Here is a 14,673-nt window from a genome sequence, read left to right on the forward strand (position 1 = left end):
GTTTCAGGAGGATGATGATTATTTCAAACAAGGTCGTCAACAAACACTTGTTGCTACGACTGCAGAAAGAACTTCAAAAACAAACAGGTATGCAACGTTTTTGAGTGCGATTCTGCTTATTAAGAACGGTATTTACAATTGCCTATTAAACCAAGATGAGCTTATTGCTGACATAATGACATGGCAAAAAAGAAACGTCAGTAAAACAAAAGGTTTACGGCAGAGATTCACTTGCGTGTGTGGAGCACAGCTTTCACGGCGTGTAGTAACTTGAAGCGCTGCGTCGGATATGTTATCAATGTTCAGTTTCTTGTCGAGATATTTATATAAGTCGTTGTTTTTAACTTCGTAATTAATCAAGTTTAATAGATGACGGAAAAGTCAATAAGCCAACGCAAGTGCAAAAAACAAAAACGAGCAATCAGCCGAAAGAGAAAGTATAAGCCGTAAACTCAAATCAAAATACAAGGCTAGTTTAAGTGTCAAAGCCAAATCAGACTTCATATGTAGTAGGCCAAACTCAATATCTGAAAAGAGTGGCTGGAATTATCATAGCCCTTGTAATTACATTGCTTGTAACCGCATGGCTCATTCTTTGATTTGCCCTTCATTCTTGAAATCCCCTTCCTTTATCATTGTTCTATAATAGCTGGCAATAGTGTCAGATTAATTTGTGGCTTTTTGGTGGCAATAAAATGTTGTGGGACACAATTGCATTCTATTAAAAACTTGTATATGTGCCCAATTTAAGAACAGAACAAGCTTTCATCCAAACATTAACATAAAAGGTGATTATTCTTCAAGCAGTGGTTTCATAGAGCTATAAATGGTGATTTTTGTTAAGACCTACCCTACTATGTTCAATAATGTTGGTTTGGTGCCTGAAAAAAGCTGCGAGATCTCTTGAAGTTAAAAAAAGAGGCATGCACTATTCAATAATCATGAAATGTGCCTCGTGTAAATGTTCAGGCAAGCAAAATACAAGGGCCTTGTCACTATCTAATAGCCATCATCAAGTACTGTGCTTATGAAATCAAGTACCATACTCTGTAACAAGGTATCATACGAAATCTTAGCTGTGGTAGAACAATATACACAATACATTGCCTATACGGTATTCCGCTATATGTCCAATCTCAGAGATGGTAATGTTATCCTCATCAATGCCAGCTTGATCTTTAGTACTTTGCATACACATCTCAAGATTGATTTGGAGATCAAAGTGCATTGCACAACAAAACACAGCATAATAGGGCATAGCATTGATCAACGAGCTCCCTAGTATACTGGTAGCATAATAGCCAAACAGCTCGAAGAGCAATAATTTTTACAATACATAAAGGCATAGTAGCTACACGATTTCCAATATAGACGATATTGAATTTTGGTAATTTCTATATGAGAAAGTATCAAAATCACCAAATTAGGTACCAGTATACGCAGATACAAGAACTTTTTGAATGATAGCATAGATGTCCTGATCAAATCAACAATACATCAGCTCTAAATATAACATTGCATGTTGCCAATTCATCTTCCTTTTTTCTTTTACACCAAACATTGTCTTTATCAATATGGCAAAGAGAGTGCATTCTAATGGTAATCTCTTGAATAGTGCTTGAACAATATCAAAGAAACTAACATGCACCTCTTTCATAACACACCAGACACAGAGTTAGAGTCAAAGAAACTCTCTACAGTCCGTAGTAAGTTTGAATCATGTGAAATGCAAAACTGCGGATAACTCATATGTCAATTGAAAGATACAAAGGCAATATTTGACATTGCATGCACATCACCTACTATGTTGGAAGCAAGCACCGATCTAGCCTTCTATGATACTATGATTTCGGCTCTTACCAACTGTAGTGTTTGTGGATTCAAAGAAAGTCTGCAATACACCATCAAGTTTTTACGGAAAAGTGGTATTTGCGTAAATGAGAACGGCTCAGACTTGTGTAGCATCATGAATGGTGTCCTTGAACATGATGTGCGCATTGGAACCAAACAACACTCGCACCAGGTATCTCCAAAAGGATTACTGCTGCTGTATTGCTTTGCCGAGTACTTCAATTGTACTGTGTTTCTGTTCTCGACAAGAAAGAAGCCAACAATCATCAAGCCTGCGGAAAGGGACGGTGCCACTAGAAAATTCGCAGCACTGTTATCTCATCAAGATTCTTACATGCAAAAGGCAACCTGGTTCTCCCTGACACGCAAAGATGGGTTCACTCCTAATCCTTCTGCCTTTAAAGCTCCTTCCTCTCATGCAAATGTCAGTAATGACATTGTAGCGACAAAGTTCATAGAAGGCTCCAAGAAAACAATACACAAGAGAACCTTTTCAGATGACGAGTTAGACAGGAAAGTCATGAAGCTGCTCAAGATTCAAGTTTATCAAGCATACCAGCGCAAATGGGAAGAGTTCCTGAAAAGGTCAGGGCCGTCCAATACCGTTGAAGACTTTAAGAAGTCTCTTTCCACTAAGTCATTGCCCAACAAGGTAGTGTCCAACGTGCATGTAGTGATGGAAAAGGAGCTGGGAGACATACAACCAGGTTGGACTCAAAAGGTAGTTGCCCGATTACGACAGGCGAAGCAACTCTCCACTACAAAATGCATTGAATCGTTCTGTGAAGAGTTGAAGAAGAAGCTAGAGACGGCACAAGCTGCTGAGCCAAAGACTGGTGAATCAAGTGCTAGTGGATCAAATACTGGTGAATCAAGTGCTGCTGAGCCGAAGACTGGTAGATCAAGTGCTGATAAATCAAGTGCTGATAAATCAAGTGCTGGTAAATCAAGTGCTGGTAAATCAAGTGCTGGTAAATCAAGTGGTGGTGGATCAAGTGGTGGTAAATCTAAGAACGATGAACCTGAAGTTGATGATGATAAACCCACTGGGTCAGAAGCAGGCGGTGCTGGAGCTGGTGGTGCTGGAGCTGGTGAGGCAACTGGTGGAGCGATGGTTGATCCAACCATAGAGCTTCGAAGTGTATCTCGTTCTCTGAAGGCCATAATTCATCCTCGTTTTAATTACGGAGTCTTTCTTGGAGTGATTACGGATTTCCAAGCTAATTGCCACTCATGCATTCGCGGCTTGTCGAAGGCTGTTGGTATGCTGGTCGATTTGGTCTTGGCTGGTCAACAAGCGACACAGAAAAAGATGTCTTTCTTTGACATCAAAGCTGTTGATTTATTTGATTGTGGTTTGAGCAAGAGTGCCAAGCCCATTGCAATTATTGACGACATCAGTGTCAGTGTTCAGGAATTATTCGTTTATAGTGGCTTCTGGAAAAGCTTATCATTTTGTATTGGACGAAAAAACGTGGACAAAACAAAAATCCCGTATGTATATACAAGGACATTTGACGGTAATGCATGAGGCACTAACTCTTCAATCCATGTAGCCTTCTCACAAGAATTCAAGAAGACTTGGAACGCACTGATTACGTCGACTTTACAACACGACCTGCCCTGCAAGAGGCATGTAGAATATATCACACAAACTTCTCAAACATTTACTCCAAAAGGAACTGCCAAGCGGTGCTGAAGACAGTGATCAACTTGGTGCTCAAGGTCAACTTGTGTCGACAGCGCATTTTTGGAGAGAAGAAGAAGAAGAAAACATATAATCGCAAGCAGAGAAAAAGATCAAAGCCGCAGTCAGAACAAGCAAAGAAGAAGCAAGCAATGGAAAAACTTTTTTGGCTTTTGGACTGTGATCATCGGGTGGATCAACGCATAGACAAGCAATTAGGCATCATCTTTTCAAACAACAAGAAGAAGCCAGAATCAAAGGAACCTGCTGCTGCCACAACTACTGGTGCATCATCTCCTGTTTCCCGTAAAGGCAAATCGCGCATGTCCGCAACATCTTCACCGCAACCATTGTCTACTACGGATGCTGCGCAAGACATTGAGTTGCTTGATAGTGACGACAGTGATTTGGAAAGTGTCTTGGATGATGAGCTACAAGAGGAAAAGGAAAATCGTGATTTGACAGCCAAGGAGATCAATGCTTTGACGTCTGTATCCGTGATGCTTTGCCAATCCCCCTCCATCAAAGGTGATACTTCCTCTGAATACATCAAGAAGCAGTTGTACCCCGACAAGAGAGACTCTATTCCAGCTAGTGCCCTTGATTGCTGCTGCACGATCATCAATGCCATCAAATCTCTTGTTCCTAAGGAAGATTCCCCCCCTCCATACAAGTGGTTTGGTTTGTTTCAGTTGCACAATATTCTTGTTACTTTCCACCCTGGCCTTACAAGGAAGAACGCGAGAAGTCTCTTTCCAACTATAGAGGACACGCCGAGTCAAAAAATGGCAATTGCGCTCGATCCCGTAACCTTGTACTTGTTATTCAGCAAACAGTACCACATTTACCTAAAGGACAAATCTGCGTTCACCTCCTGCTCAATGATCAAATCAATTGAAACAAAGCAGGATATCTTTTCAAATTTTTTTGACGTGCCCAAGATCAAGAAAATTCTGAAAGAACAAAAGCTCGACTTCAAGCATTATATCAAATTCAAAGACCAATACAATGTTCATCTGGTGGGTTCAAGAGAGAAAAAACACAATAATGGCTCCAATGGCTCCAAATCGGGTGAGAACAGGTCGAGTGCCTCCGAGTCCAGTGTAAACAGGTCAAGTGCCTCCAAGTCTGATGTGGACAAGGTGAAAAAACTCTCCAGTGATATCAAAGAAACAAAGAAGCAGTTGTCCTCACTGTCAAGGCAGCTTTCAAAACTGCAACGACATCGCATGGACTGTGGCAATGAATCGCGCTCCTGGGAGAAGAAGCACAACAGCATGAACTTTGAGCTATACAAAAAGTTGAAAGATGCTAGAAGTGATTACGATAAATTGTACATGAAAGTGTCAAGCTTGAAGTCATCGATAAAGCAAATGTCCAGTGAGATGTACATTTTGAACAAAAGGATCCACGGTCAACAAGTACATCAAGCTGCTGCTGATGCCATGCCAAAGCCATTGGCTGTTGACAGTAACACTATCGTTCAAGGCACTGACCCTGGTGTGGTGACCACCGCCAGTAGTGTATGGTGCTCTTCTCTCACTCTTTTTGAGTCGATCAATCGGTTTCAAATGCTGCAAGATTATTCTGACACTGCAACCTCTCTTGGAAACGAAGAAACATTCGTCAAGTATGAAATGACAGCCAACAAAGTCGATAATGCTGTCCTCTCCAATAGGCGAAAGAAGAGGAAGAAGTCATCAGTCAAGAAGCTACAGAAAGGAAGGGCAACTGGACGAATCCGCTTGAAGAAACTTCACCAACATTTGGTAGCCAGTGAAGCCAGATCTGCTGCAACCATGTCCACCTTCAACAAGCCAAAGATGATTTCCTTCATAGGAAACTGGCATCGCAATACTCAGTACCTCCGTGGCCACAGCACTCGAAGTATGAAGCCGTACATGTCAACGCTGTCCACAAGAAGCACAGTCAGATTGGTGGACGAATACAATTCTACAAAAATTTGCTGCTCATGTTTCAAGGAGACACAGAAACAACAGGTGCGTGGTGAGGATAATAGAATGAAGAGGAACCTCGGTGCCGTTACATGCTTTAACCCTGAGTGTCCAAAAAGGCTGGCTAAACAAACTACCATGAATCGTGATGAGCAAGGAGCGAGTAACATTGCCCTCATTGGTTTTTCGGCACTGGTCTCACTTGACAACAAGGTGTTGCCTCCTTTCAGTCGAGTTCAAAATCCTGATAAGTAAGTTGGCCTTTTCACTGGGATCTATCAGCAGATTTTTTGACCTCTTACTTTTTTTTTATAGGTACGTCTTATCCCCCACTTATTCACATGTCTTTGCACGCCAGACTGGCAATGTGAGGACACCCGCTTAGTCGGTGAATTATTGCAATAAAACCAATTTGTGGGGTAATTGGGATATATAAAGTCTATCAATCACCTATTTCTTATGAATGTTGACAGTAAAAGATGATGCTAAATTGTAATCACTAGATGACTGGATCTAATAAAAATATACTTAACCACTGGCTAGATTCAGATACTGAACATCCGTTACTATCAGTGCTGATATCTCATATCGTAAATTAAGCAGTATTCGATTGCTTGAAAATGTGTTTGCACGTTTTCAAATGTAAAATCTATTTTGGATGAAATGCAATGCTTTGTCGTTTTATCCATAAGAGCTACGCAGTTACATCAGATGCATTGTCGATGTAACTTGAGAGTACAAATTTTGCATGCCACCTTGATTATTCGAGTTGCTACGATGGAATAGCTGGGTCAGCAGCATTGATTTGAGAAATCATTTTACTTAGACATTCAAGTTTGCTGCCTTCCCAGGGATGATTCATACATCATCGTTTTGTTACCTCTGCGGTATACTCTTGATGATACGTTTCATCGTATATAGAAGCTCAAGGCGTTAAGGTATAACCTCCTCTTTTTCTCTCTTAATCAGAAATTGCAGGGTCAGATATTCGCTGTACTGAATGCAATGTAACTAATAAGGGCCAAAGAGATACTTGGACCATGCGTGTCAAAAACTATCACACTCTGGCGGCGAAGCTTGTATTGAATGGTGGAGATAGTAGCTACCATACTCAAACCTTTTTCAATAACTAACCATGGCTTTGATAGGAAGAAAAAAGCAAATTGAAGAAAATTGGGACACTCATTTCTTTGCGCTTGGGGGGTTAAAAGGGGATATGAGATCGAGACTGATTAAGAGATTTACTTTTCGCAGTTGTTCGTATTCTCAGGCTCTCGAAATAAAAATATATCAAGTATATAGTGATTTCTATTCATCAATTTACAGAGGTCTTTTTTATCGAGTAAAGCTACAAACAATTATCACATTCTGCGAAACATGTTACATACAAGTAAACGATGTCTGCATGCTCGGTTATTTGGATTTAAGCACATTTGTTGTTCACTTTACAATGTAACACCAAATCACGCTTTTCCCTGACATTTGTGAAACTATCACAACGGCATCTACTATCGCAAAGTATCGATTAAACCTCAGAGGATGACGGTAGGATCTTTCCACGTAAAAAAAAATGCAATTAACGATAGGTTCCATTTTATTCAATCTCTTTAGACGCGCGAATGTCAATCAAGGGCAAACTCGATTGTTTCTATGCTAATCAGTGCGAGAAAAACCATTTGATATGATTAGTAAAAGACGTGTACAAATATAGGAGCGAAAACATTCATCTTGGTCACAGCCAAGTTTGTACAACTAGAAATTGTATTAACTTTTAACAAGAGAAAATCAATATGCCTCCTAATCAAATCAGAATTTGCACAGGATGCAGAACTGCCCCTCCGGAAGATTTCAGCTACCAAAGATGTGCTTCATGCCGTGTAAATATAAGCTATAAAGCAAGATATAACCAAATTTGACAGCTTTCAAGCCTTCATATTTTGACATGTACACTTTTCTGAGTCGCCGGAATGACGCCAAATAACTGTACTTGAGTAGTAGTAACTTGCTGACACCTTTGCTCAAGTTTTTGGGGACCCAAAAAACATGGCCAAAAATCGACCAAACAGCATGAGGTACCCCTCATGCTTTTTATTGAAAATCAAACGATCATGTTTTTCACCTTGAAAATGAAGACTTTTACTATGGTATGTATTGAATCAAAATGTTTCTCTCGATCCAAAGCAACCTCTGAAGCTACTTTTATGAAACTTTCATATGCAAAATATGGCTATTTTCGCTAAAAATCTCATTTCAAATTTTATTAAATTGCTCAATAATTTCAGTTGAAACATCTATTACAATTAGTACCATTGGGAGCGCCTTGAAAAGTACTTCAAGAATGTATTAGGAGGCATAGGGTGATCATCACAATTTATATAGTCGAATATCACAAAACAGAGTAAAGAAGTCGGTAAATAACAAAATTTGTCCAATCTTGAGCAAAGCAAATTAACTGAGTTTGAATCAGTTTTTGCGGCGGCGGCGGCAGGCGGCGCTGCTGCTGCTGGCTGGCCCAAATACCTTTCTGATGATGACAATAAATGATTGCGATACTGATTAAATGTGGATTATAAAATTGGAAGGACAATTGCTTCGCCCAAATACTTTGTTTTTCTTGGTATTTTTCCCTGTAAAGGTGTCCTTTGCGAAAACACTATCTCGAAAAAAGTCGCCATCTCAAGAGCAACATCAGCGAATGGATACTTCCCTGTCCTGACTCTGATATAGCCCCTTTTTTTTTACTATTAATTGATTGTTTAAAATCTACTTGATATGTCAGAATTTCTTATCTCTGATTTGGAATGTCTTCGGCGAGAGCCCGCAGGGCGACGCCGTCATCGAGCGTAGCGAGATTGATCGACTAGTTTTTCTCTATACGCCAAAAACGTCATTTCTACTAGTTTAGCCATGACATCGTTGAAGGGATAGATCACATTGCTTGATTACGCCATGCAATGTCAACAACAGCAAATGAAGCATATCGCGACTTGATGCGAAATACGTTGTTATAATGCACGGAAAGTTAAATAAGGTTATACAGCTTGTAACAATTAGCACAAATGAGATCTGCAGCTGGAATAAACTCGCACAAGGGCTTTGATTAATGTTCATTGCTTATTCACCATCAATTAAAAGAGCCAATCATGTAGACGGATCAAGACGTTTTTTTCCAGTCTTGATAGGGGATATCAAAGGGTATATTTCATCTCACACAAAAACATGTGAAAGTACCTGGCACATTCAACATGAAAGTTCTATATTTCTTTCCATGCACTCTTGAGATAGACGAGATAATATTGCTAGTAGGCGCATTGACGATGGAAAACCAATTTGAATCATTTCAAACATCCTATGCCTTTTTTTTTTTTCTTTTTTTTTTTTACACGAAAGCCTACGTAAATCGCTTATTCCAATACGATGTGAAAACTTAATCTGCAATCTTTACTTTTGTAGCAAGGAGATAAGCGAAATGTATGAGAATGTCATACCAATGAGTCTTATTTCCGAAATTTCGGGGACATGCTCTCTCGATGTACTTTCATCAGACCAACATTTGAGCCGGTTTTATGTTTGTTTTCATAGCAATGTCAATTTTTATCATCTCCATCATGTCGCACTACATATTGTTTACGCTGCGTCTGATGCACTATATATATTTATAGTTAATCGCTTTGTTTGCAAAAGAGATAGACAGGTTCCTTGATTAAGACGGAGATGTTGATGTTTGATAATGATCATGTGCGCAAGATTATCATAACCAATAGGGGTGGGATGTCTTAGATAAGGGACAAGGGGAAAGGCCTGTTTTGGCAATGATCCCGGTAGTTCAGGCGTCAAAAATTGGTATAAATAAGCACTGAATTCTGCCAAAAAAGTAGCTCTTAACCCCTTTCACCTTTTAATTACCTTAACCTTTATATTTTGTCACTTTATTTTGCCCAAGATGGTTGCCGTAATTATTATTTAAGTCTTTTAATCCTGAACCCCGTATCATTATCCGTTATATTGTCTAAAATCATCATCGTTTGGAATATAATATCAGTATCTAATTTGTCAAAATTAATGTTAAAATCATCATCTATTATCAGTTACACCATGTCACGTAAACCATTCTTCTCTTATACTACAGACTCTTCAGCTACTACTTCACGCAAGAAACAGAATCCACCAGAAAATTAATATCTCGATTACAATTACACTATATATCACAGAACCCAGAAAATGAACACCTCAAGAAACACCACCAATAACTTTTATTTGGACACCATTGATCCATCTAATCTGCTCCAACCATCATCAATCGCTGCATCATCCCCTGAAAGCTTTTTCCCCAATGATTGCACCTCCATTGATGACTGGTTAGCCGATGAATTATGTAAAGAAGGTCTTTTGGCCAATGCCATGGACTTTAGTCCTGAAAAGATCCTTGCTTTACTTCCTCATACTCCCATCAGTCCTCCTACAAGTGTCAAGCACGAGCCTGCCTCTCCCAATGTGCCTCTCTTTCCCGAGATTGCCAAGCAAAAGCCCATCTTACCCAAAGTCAATCTGCCTCGCATTGCCCCGCGCCCATGTCCCACCGTAGCCATTGCTCCTGTAAAGCCATTGGTCGCTGCAAGTCCTGTCATGATGAGTCAACAGAAGCGCCGCTCTGATTCCATCAGTGGGGCTTCCACCGCGGATCAAGACGAAATTGCACTCAAGAGACAAAAGAACACGGATGCTGCACGTCGCTCAAGACTTAAAAAGTTGGTAAAGATGGAGCAATTGGAGCAAAAGGTGTCTGATTTGGAAGCAGACAATCATCATCTCACCACTCGTATTGCTGTATTGGAATCCGAAAAATCAGGTTTGCAAGTAAAGGATGTTTCTCTTGAGGAAAGAATTAGAGTGTTGGAAGCTCAATTAGCTGAAGCGCATCGCGCCTTAACCAAAGTTTAGTTTTTTTTTTTTATCATTATTATCATTATTATTATCATCAATTATCCATTATCAATAAAAGAATGTGCTTTTAATAGTACGTAAAATTATTTCTATCGTTTCAACGGGGGTCAAATGTTGATTGGAGCCTTGGATGTTTAAACTACTTCCAGGGCATGCATCTAATCAGCCGTCTATAATCTGCATCAGTTTCAGATAATATACCACTACCATTAAGGTATATCTTTTTGTTCATTGTGCACATGCTCATACCACGAAAAGTGGCCTGGCTTCATTTTCGATGTGGGTGATACAGATACCCATGATTGACATGCCACATTTTATCAATAAGTCATGCGTGATTGCGATATTGGATTAAAAAAAAAAAAAGATTTAATAACTAAGAAAAACATACAAGGCATAGAATGAGGGAAATGAGTGCAATGAGGGCATACTTGCACATGATATTTACATGTAGAGGATTACAGGGTTTAGTCAATCGACGTAACCATCTACGAAATCATAAATGGAATCCCAACAGGTAGGAGCAGTGGTAGCAGCAGCAACAGCAGCAGCAACAGCATCCGTTGAGATATCCATCGATTCTTTTAAATTAATACATGATGAGCTGGGTGATGATATAGGTGTGAGCATATTTGTGGCGGCTACAGTGGTGGTGGTGGTAGTCATAGGGGTATTGAGTGTGATTGGAATTAGGTTACTGACAGCAGGCTTTTGACCATAACAAGCAAACCAATACACATGGGATTGTCGCACAGTGCATTCCTTGATAGCTTCTATCAATAGATCGTCGATATCGACGTCGCTGCCATTGGCCACAGAAAGATCCTGTTTGATGTCTGGATGAATTGATAGCAGGTAGTTCTGCAGGTTTTGAGCATGGACTTCTCCCAGCTGACCACCCCATCCGATAGGTATATGAATGCGACGCTGATGTACATTGACAAATCCTCCATGCAAAGTCAATGCGGTGGATACATAGTGGCTAGGCATATGGTCGATTGTACCCAGCCTTTTGTGTAGACTCTGTGGTATTTGTCTATTGAGAATTTTGTCGCATAGAACACCAGGTCGATGAATTTGATATTCACAATCCAAAATTTCGAAATAGCCATCTGGTTTCAATATTCTGCGAATCTCTGACAAGAGATGAAAAAACTCCTGTTCCGTGATGAACACAAGCATGAGTCGCATACGAACAAACTCAAATGAGTTGTCTTCGTAAGGTAGATTGGACTGCAAAAAGTTGTGTTGGATGAATTTGGCGTTGGAAGGCTTGATGGTGGTTGGAAACATGGTACGAATATCAATGCCATGAAATTCTGTAAATGGGAATTCACTTGCCATTTCCAGAATCCTGTTGTCAGGGAAAATCGTAAGGTTTTTTCGCCATCGAAAAGCATAAATCTATATATACTTTACCAGGTGCCTGGACCGCAACCCACATCAAGTACTCGGGTTAAATATTTGTCATTCTGATTTGGCTTTACACGAAGCGATTGAATCACTGGAGCAACAATGTTGCCATTAAAGCCGTATTTGATGCAGAAATGCTAATTGTCAGAAATAGGTGAGCATGATGTCTGACGGCTGTCATGGAATGTACTCACAAGAACCACAATGCGGTCGGCTTCCTCGTCATCGCATGGCAAATAGAACCGATTCACGGGTGAAATCATGTACCGTCTGCCATTCTTGATCTCGTATTCAATGGGGATCGTATATTCCGGTGCTGTGTTCAAGGGAGATGGTGGGGATGATGACAGCAAGGAGGCAGCCGCATCCAGTACTGATGAGTCTTCTGAAGCTGAAGAGCGTTTGCTCTTTTCTTTCTTGATGCTAATGATAGAGCCTCTGGGAGAATATTTGTCAGTCGCAACTGATTTGGATTCAAAGTAATTTGTATAGGATTGATTGTATCTTTTCCGACTTTTACTTGATAGTGTTGCTAACACTTCTTCAGAAGGTCTCGAATTTACATTGCCCATCGTTTATAGTAGAGAGGAACAAAGAGAAGAAGAAGGAAGAAGGAAAAAAAAGGATTTACTCGATTTATATTTAACCACATTTGCAATTGGGTGTGATTCAAACTATAATTTTGGTGTGTAAATCAGAAAAAACTCCTCTTTCTAGTAAAGGATAGCAGCAATGGACTCGTATGTGTAGTCAAAATAGCCAACTACATGTATAAATATAGTAATTAGCCGAACATGTACGCAAATACAAGCAATCATCATACCGTTATTATGGTTTGCATGAATCAGCTCCACCAGCATTAAACGTGGTTTGCTGCGATCGATGGATTCATAGACATTGGCTTCGTTTGGAATTACGGTGAGCGTCACACGATTTGACTCTACCAAGGCATTGAGATTGTCTGTGCTATTGAGGGCATGTCTAAACAGAGCTTGCGAGTTGGAGATGGGGATCTCCACGTCATGCTTGCCGTAGACGATCAAAACGGGGCAATTTACGTCCTGCTATGTTGTCAATGTCATCTCTGTGTCCCCAAGTCTCAAGCGCACATACCTGAATCCTTGATAGAGAGTTGAATTTATGGTTTAATTTTGATAGCAACCACTCTATTAATCACTCTATTAATAACAATCATTCCAATGTGCAGATGCTAAACTTACTTTCAAGTGCTGGAAATTGTTTGATGGGTGATAAGATGGGCAATTTAGGAATGAGGTTGTACTCAAAAATGAGTGTGGTCATGGAACTGTAGCCAGCCTTCAGGATCAAGCTTTTGGGTGGATTGCCCGATGCAGACATGTCATGGGCCAGCGTCGTCGCTACGCCCGTGCCTACACGATGCTCGTTTAGTGCTGTTTGCTTTGCAAGCACTCGATCAACTTACCAAGAGAGTGGCCAATAAGAGAGATACGGTTATTGGGTACTACTTGGAAACTGTTTGGTTAAATTATGCCGGCTTATATTGTTGATAATGTGCCATGTACCTCCTTTCTTATTAAGCCAGTCCAAGGTTGACTGAGCATCTATACGAAGACCAAGCTCGGAAGGTGTTGACTCTATTGAATACAATTGGCTTCAAGTAAATAAAGTACTCCTTGATAGCCCAATTATGCATCTATACCTGAGTCTCCAAATCCACGATAATCAATAGCAATAAGATTAATATTACCAAATCGAAGCAGTAATTGCTGTAGAGGCCTGTGAGTGAGACGATCAAAAGGTACAAAAACGGAACATATTACCTTATAGAGATCTACTCTCCAAGGGGCAGCACGATGCAATGCATTGCCATGGAAATAGACAATTGTATCATACTGTGAGTCAGAAAGTGCGGCATCAAATATTTCATCATCTCGCGCTAAATTCTGGGCTAGACGTAGTTGTTGTTGCTTGTTATAGTATTCTGTAGGTAAGAATTGCCATGCACCTATTTTTGCTCTTGTCAAAACTCGCGTTTGTTGGTATTTGAACAGCCTTTATACCAATAGTGACATTATCAGATGTTGATATCTTGATGTTTCTTCCTTGGTTGTCTAGTTTATCTTCCAGGTCAGTTGCTACTTATATCTGGATGGCTGATAACGACCTACGTCCAAAACCATAGTATTCTGGCATCTCGAATCGAGGATAGAAAGGAAATTTGACCCAATGCAAAAACATGAGACTAGACAATGATCAGCCTACATGCATTACAGGACTATCAACAGGTACATACCATCGTTGAGGAGTGTCGATACTCAAAATGCCAATGATGGCCTACATTTCCACTATCAGTATTCATCCAATACAGAATCGATTGTGCTATTAGGCTTACGATGTAGAATGCCACGAGTAGACTTGAAATCTTGATAACCAAGTTAAGCATGGTTGTGAGTTATCTCGAGTATAATGAAATAAAGGAGGAGTTCTCGGTTCAAGGGTCCACTAATTACAAGCCTTGAAGCCCTGTATTTTGAATCTCGGCAGTGGCAATTATGCGTGTCCGATTAAAATTCAAGAAACCCAAAATAGATAATGAACATCTTGTTCCTGAAATTTAAAGCAGGCCAAGGCAACAGAGCAGCTTGGGATGCTATCTCTGCAAAAGGCTAATATCAGACTGTCAAACAAAGTACCCTCTACAACTGTTACTAAACTTGTAGCCAACATATATACAGACTTCTCTAGAAAAAGCTATGTGGATCATCACTCAAAGACGGGTGACAAAGTGCGATGCACCTGCCCCGAGTGTGGCAGAAGCTTCAATAGAATAGAGAGTTTGTG

The 14,673-nt window shown here is 40.1% G+C and overlaps 4 protein-coding genes across 4 annotated transcripts; 2 read left to right on the top strand and 2 right to left on the bottom strand.

Moving 5' to 3' along the window:
• Positions 1-1,642: 1,642 nt before the first annotated feature.
• On the top strand, positions 1,643-5,748 carry GUA1 (GMP synthase (glutamine-hydrolyzing); the record flags this gene model as incomplete). Its single annotated transcript, XM_064821291.1, has 3 exons — positions 1,643-1,706; positions 1,764-3,345; positions 3,408-5,748. 3 exons carry the CDS (start codon positions 1,643-1,645, stop codon positions 5,746-5,748), a joined length of 3,987 nt encoding a protein of 1,328 aa, XP_064680977.1.
• A 3,966-nt stretch (positions 5,749-9,714) lies between these two features.
• SEN34 (tRNA-splicing endonuclease subunit) lies at positions 9,715-10,434 on the top strand (the record flags this gene model as incomplete). Its single annotated transcript, XM_064821292.1, has 1 exon — positions 9,715-10,434. One exon carries the CDS (start codon positions 9,715-9,717, stop codon positions 10,432-10,434), a length of 720 nt encoding a protein of 239 aa, XP_064680978.1.
• Positions 10,435-10,908: 474 nt separating this feature from the next.
• On the bottom strand, positions 10,909-12,422 carry ATC70_001905 (uncharacterized protein; the record flags this gene model as incomplete). The annotated part of the gene is made up of 3 exons (XM_064821293.1): positions 10,909-11,791; positions 11,857-11,987; positions 12,045-12,422. 3 exons carry the CDS (start codon positions 12,420-12,422, stop codon positions 10,909-10,911), a joined length of 1,392 nt encoding a protein of 463 aa, XP_064680979.1.
• Positions 12,423-12,563: 141 nt separating this feature from the next.
• On the bottom strand, positions 12,564-14,275 carry SNX3_1 (Sorting nexin-3; the record flags this gene model as incomplete). Its single annotated transcript, XM_064821294.1, has 12 exons — positions 12,564-12,613; positions 12,674-12,911; positions 12,964-13,016; positions 13,071-13,241; positions 13,295-13,333; positions 13,395-13,466; positions 13,532-13,598; positions 13,653-13,837; positions 13,893-13,943; positions 14,001-14,074; positions 14,126-14,166; positions 14,225-14,275. The coding sequence occupies 12 exons, from the start codon at positions 14,273-14,275 to the stop codon at positions 12,564-12,566; spliced, it is 1,092 nt and encodes a 363-aa protein (XP_064680980.1).
• Between the last annotated feature and the right edge of the window lie 398 nt (positions 14,276-14,673).

This window comes from Mucor velutinosus (genome assembly GCF_035048745.1).
Source record: "Mucor velutinosus strain NIH1002 chromosome Unknown tig00000093, whole genome shotgun sequence".
NCBI classification, from domain to species: Eukaryota; Fungi; Mucoromycota; class Mucoromycetes; order Mucorales; family Mucoraceae; genus Mucor; species Mucor velutinosus.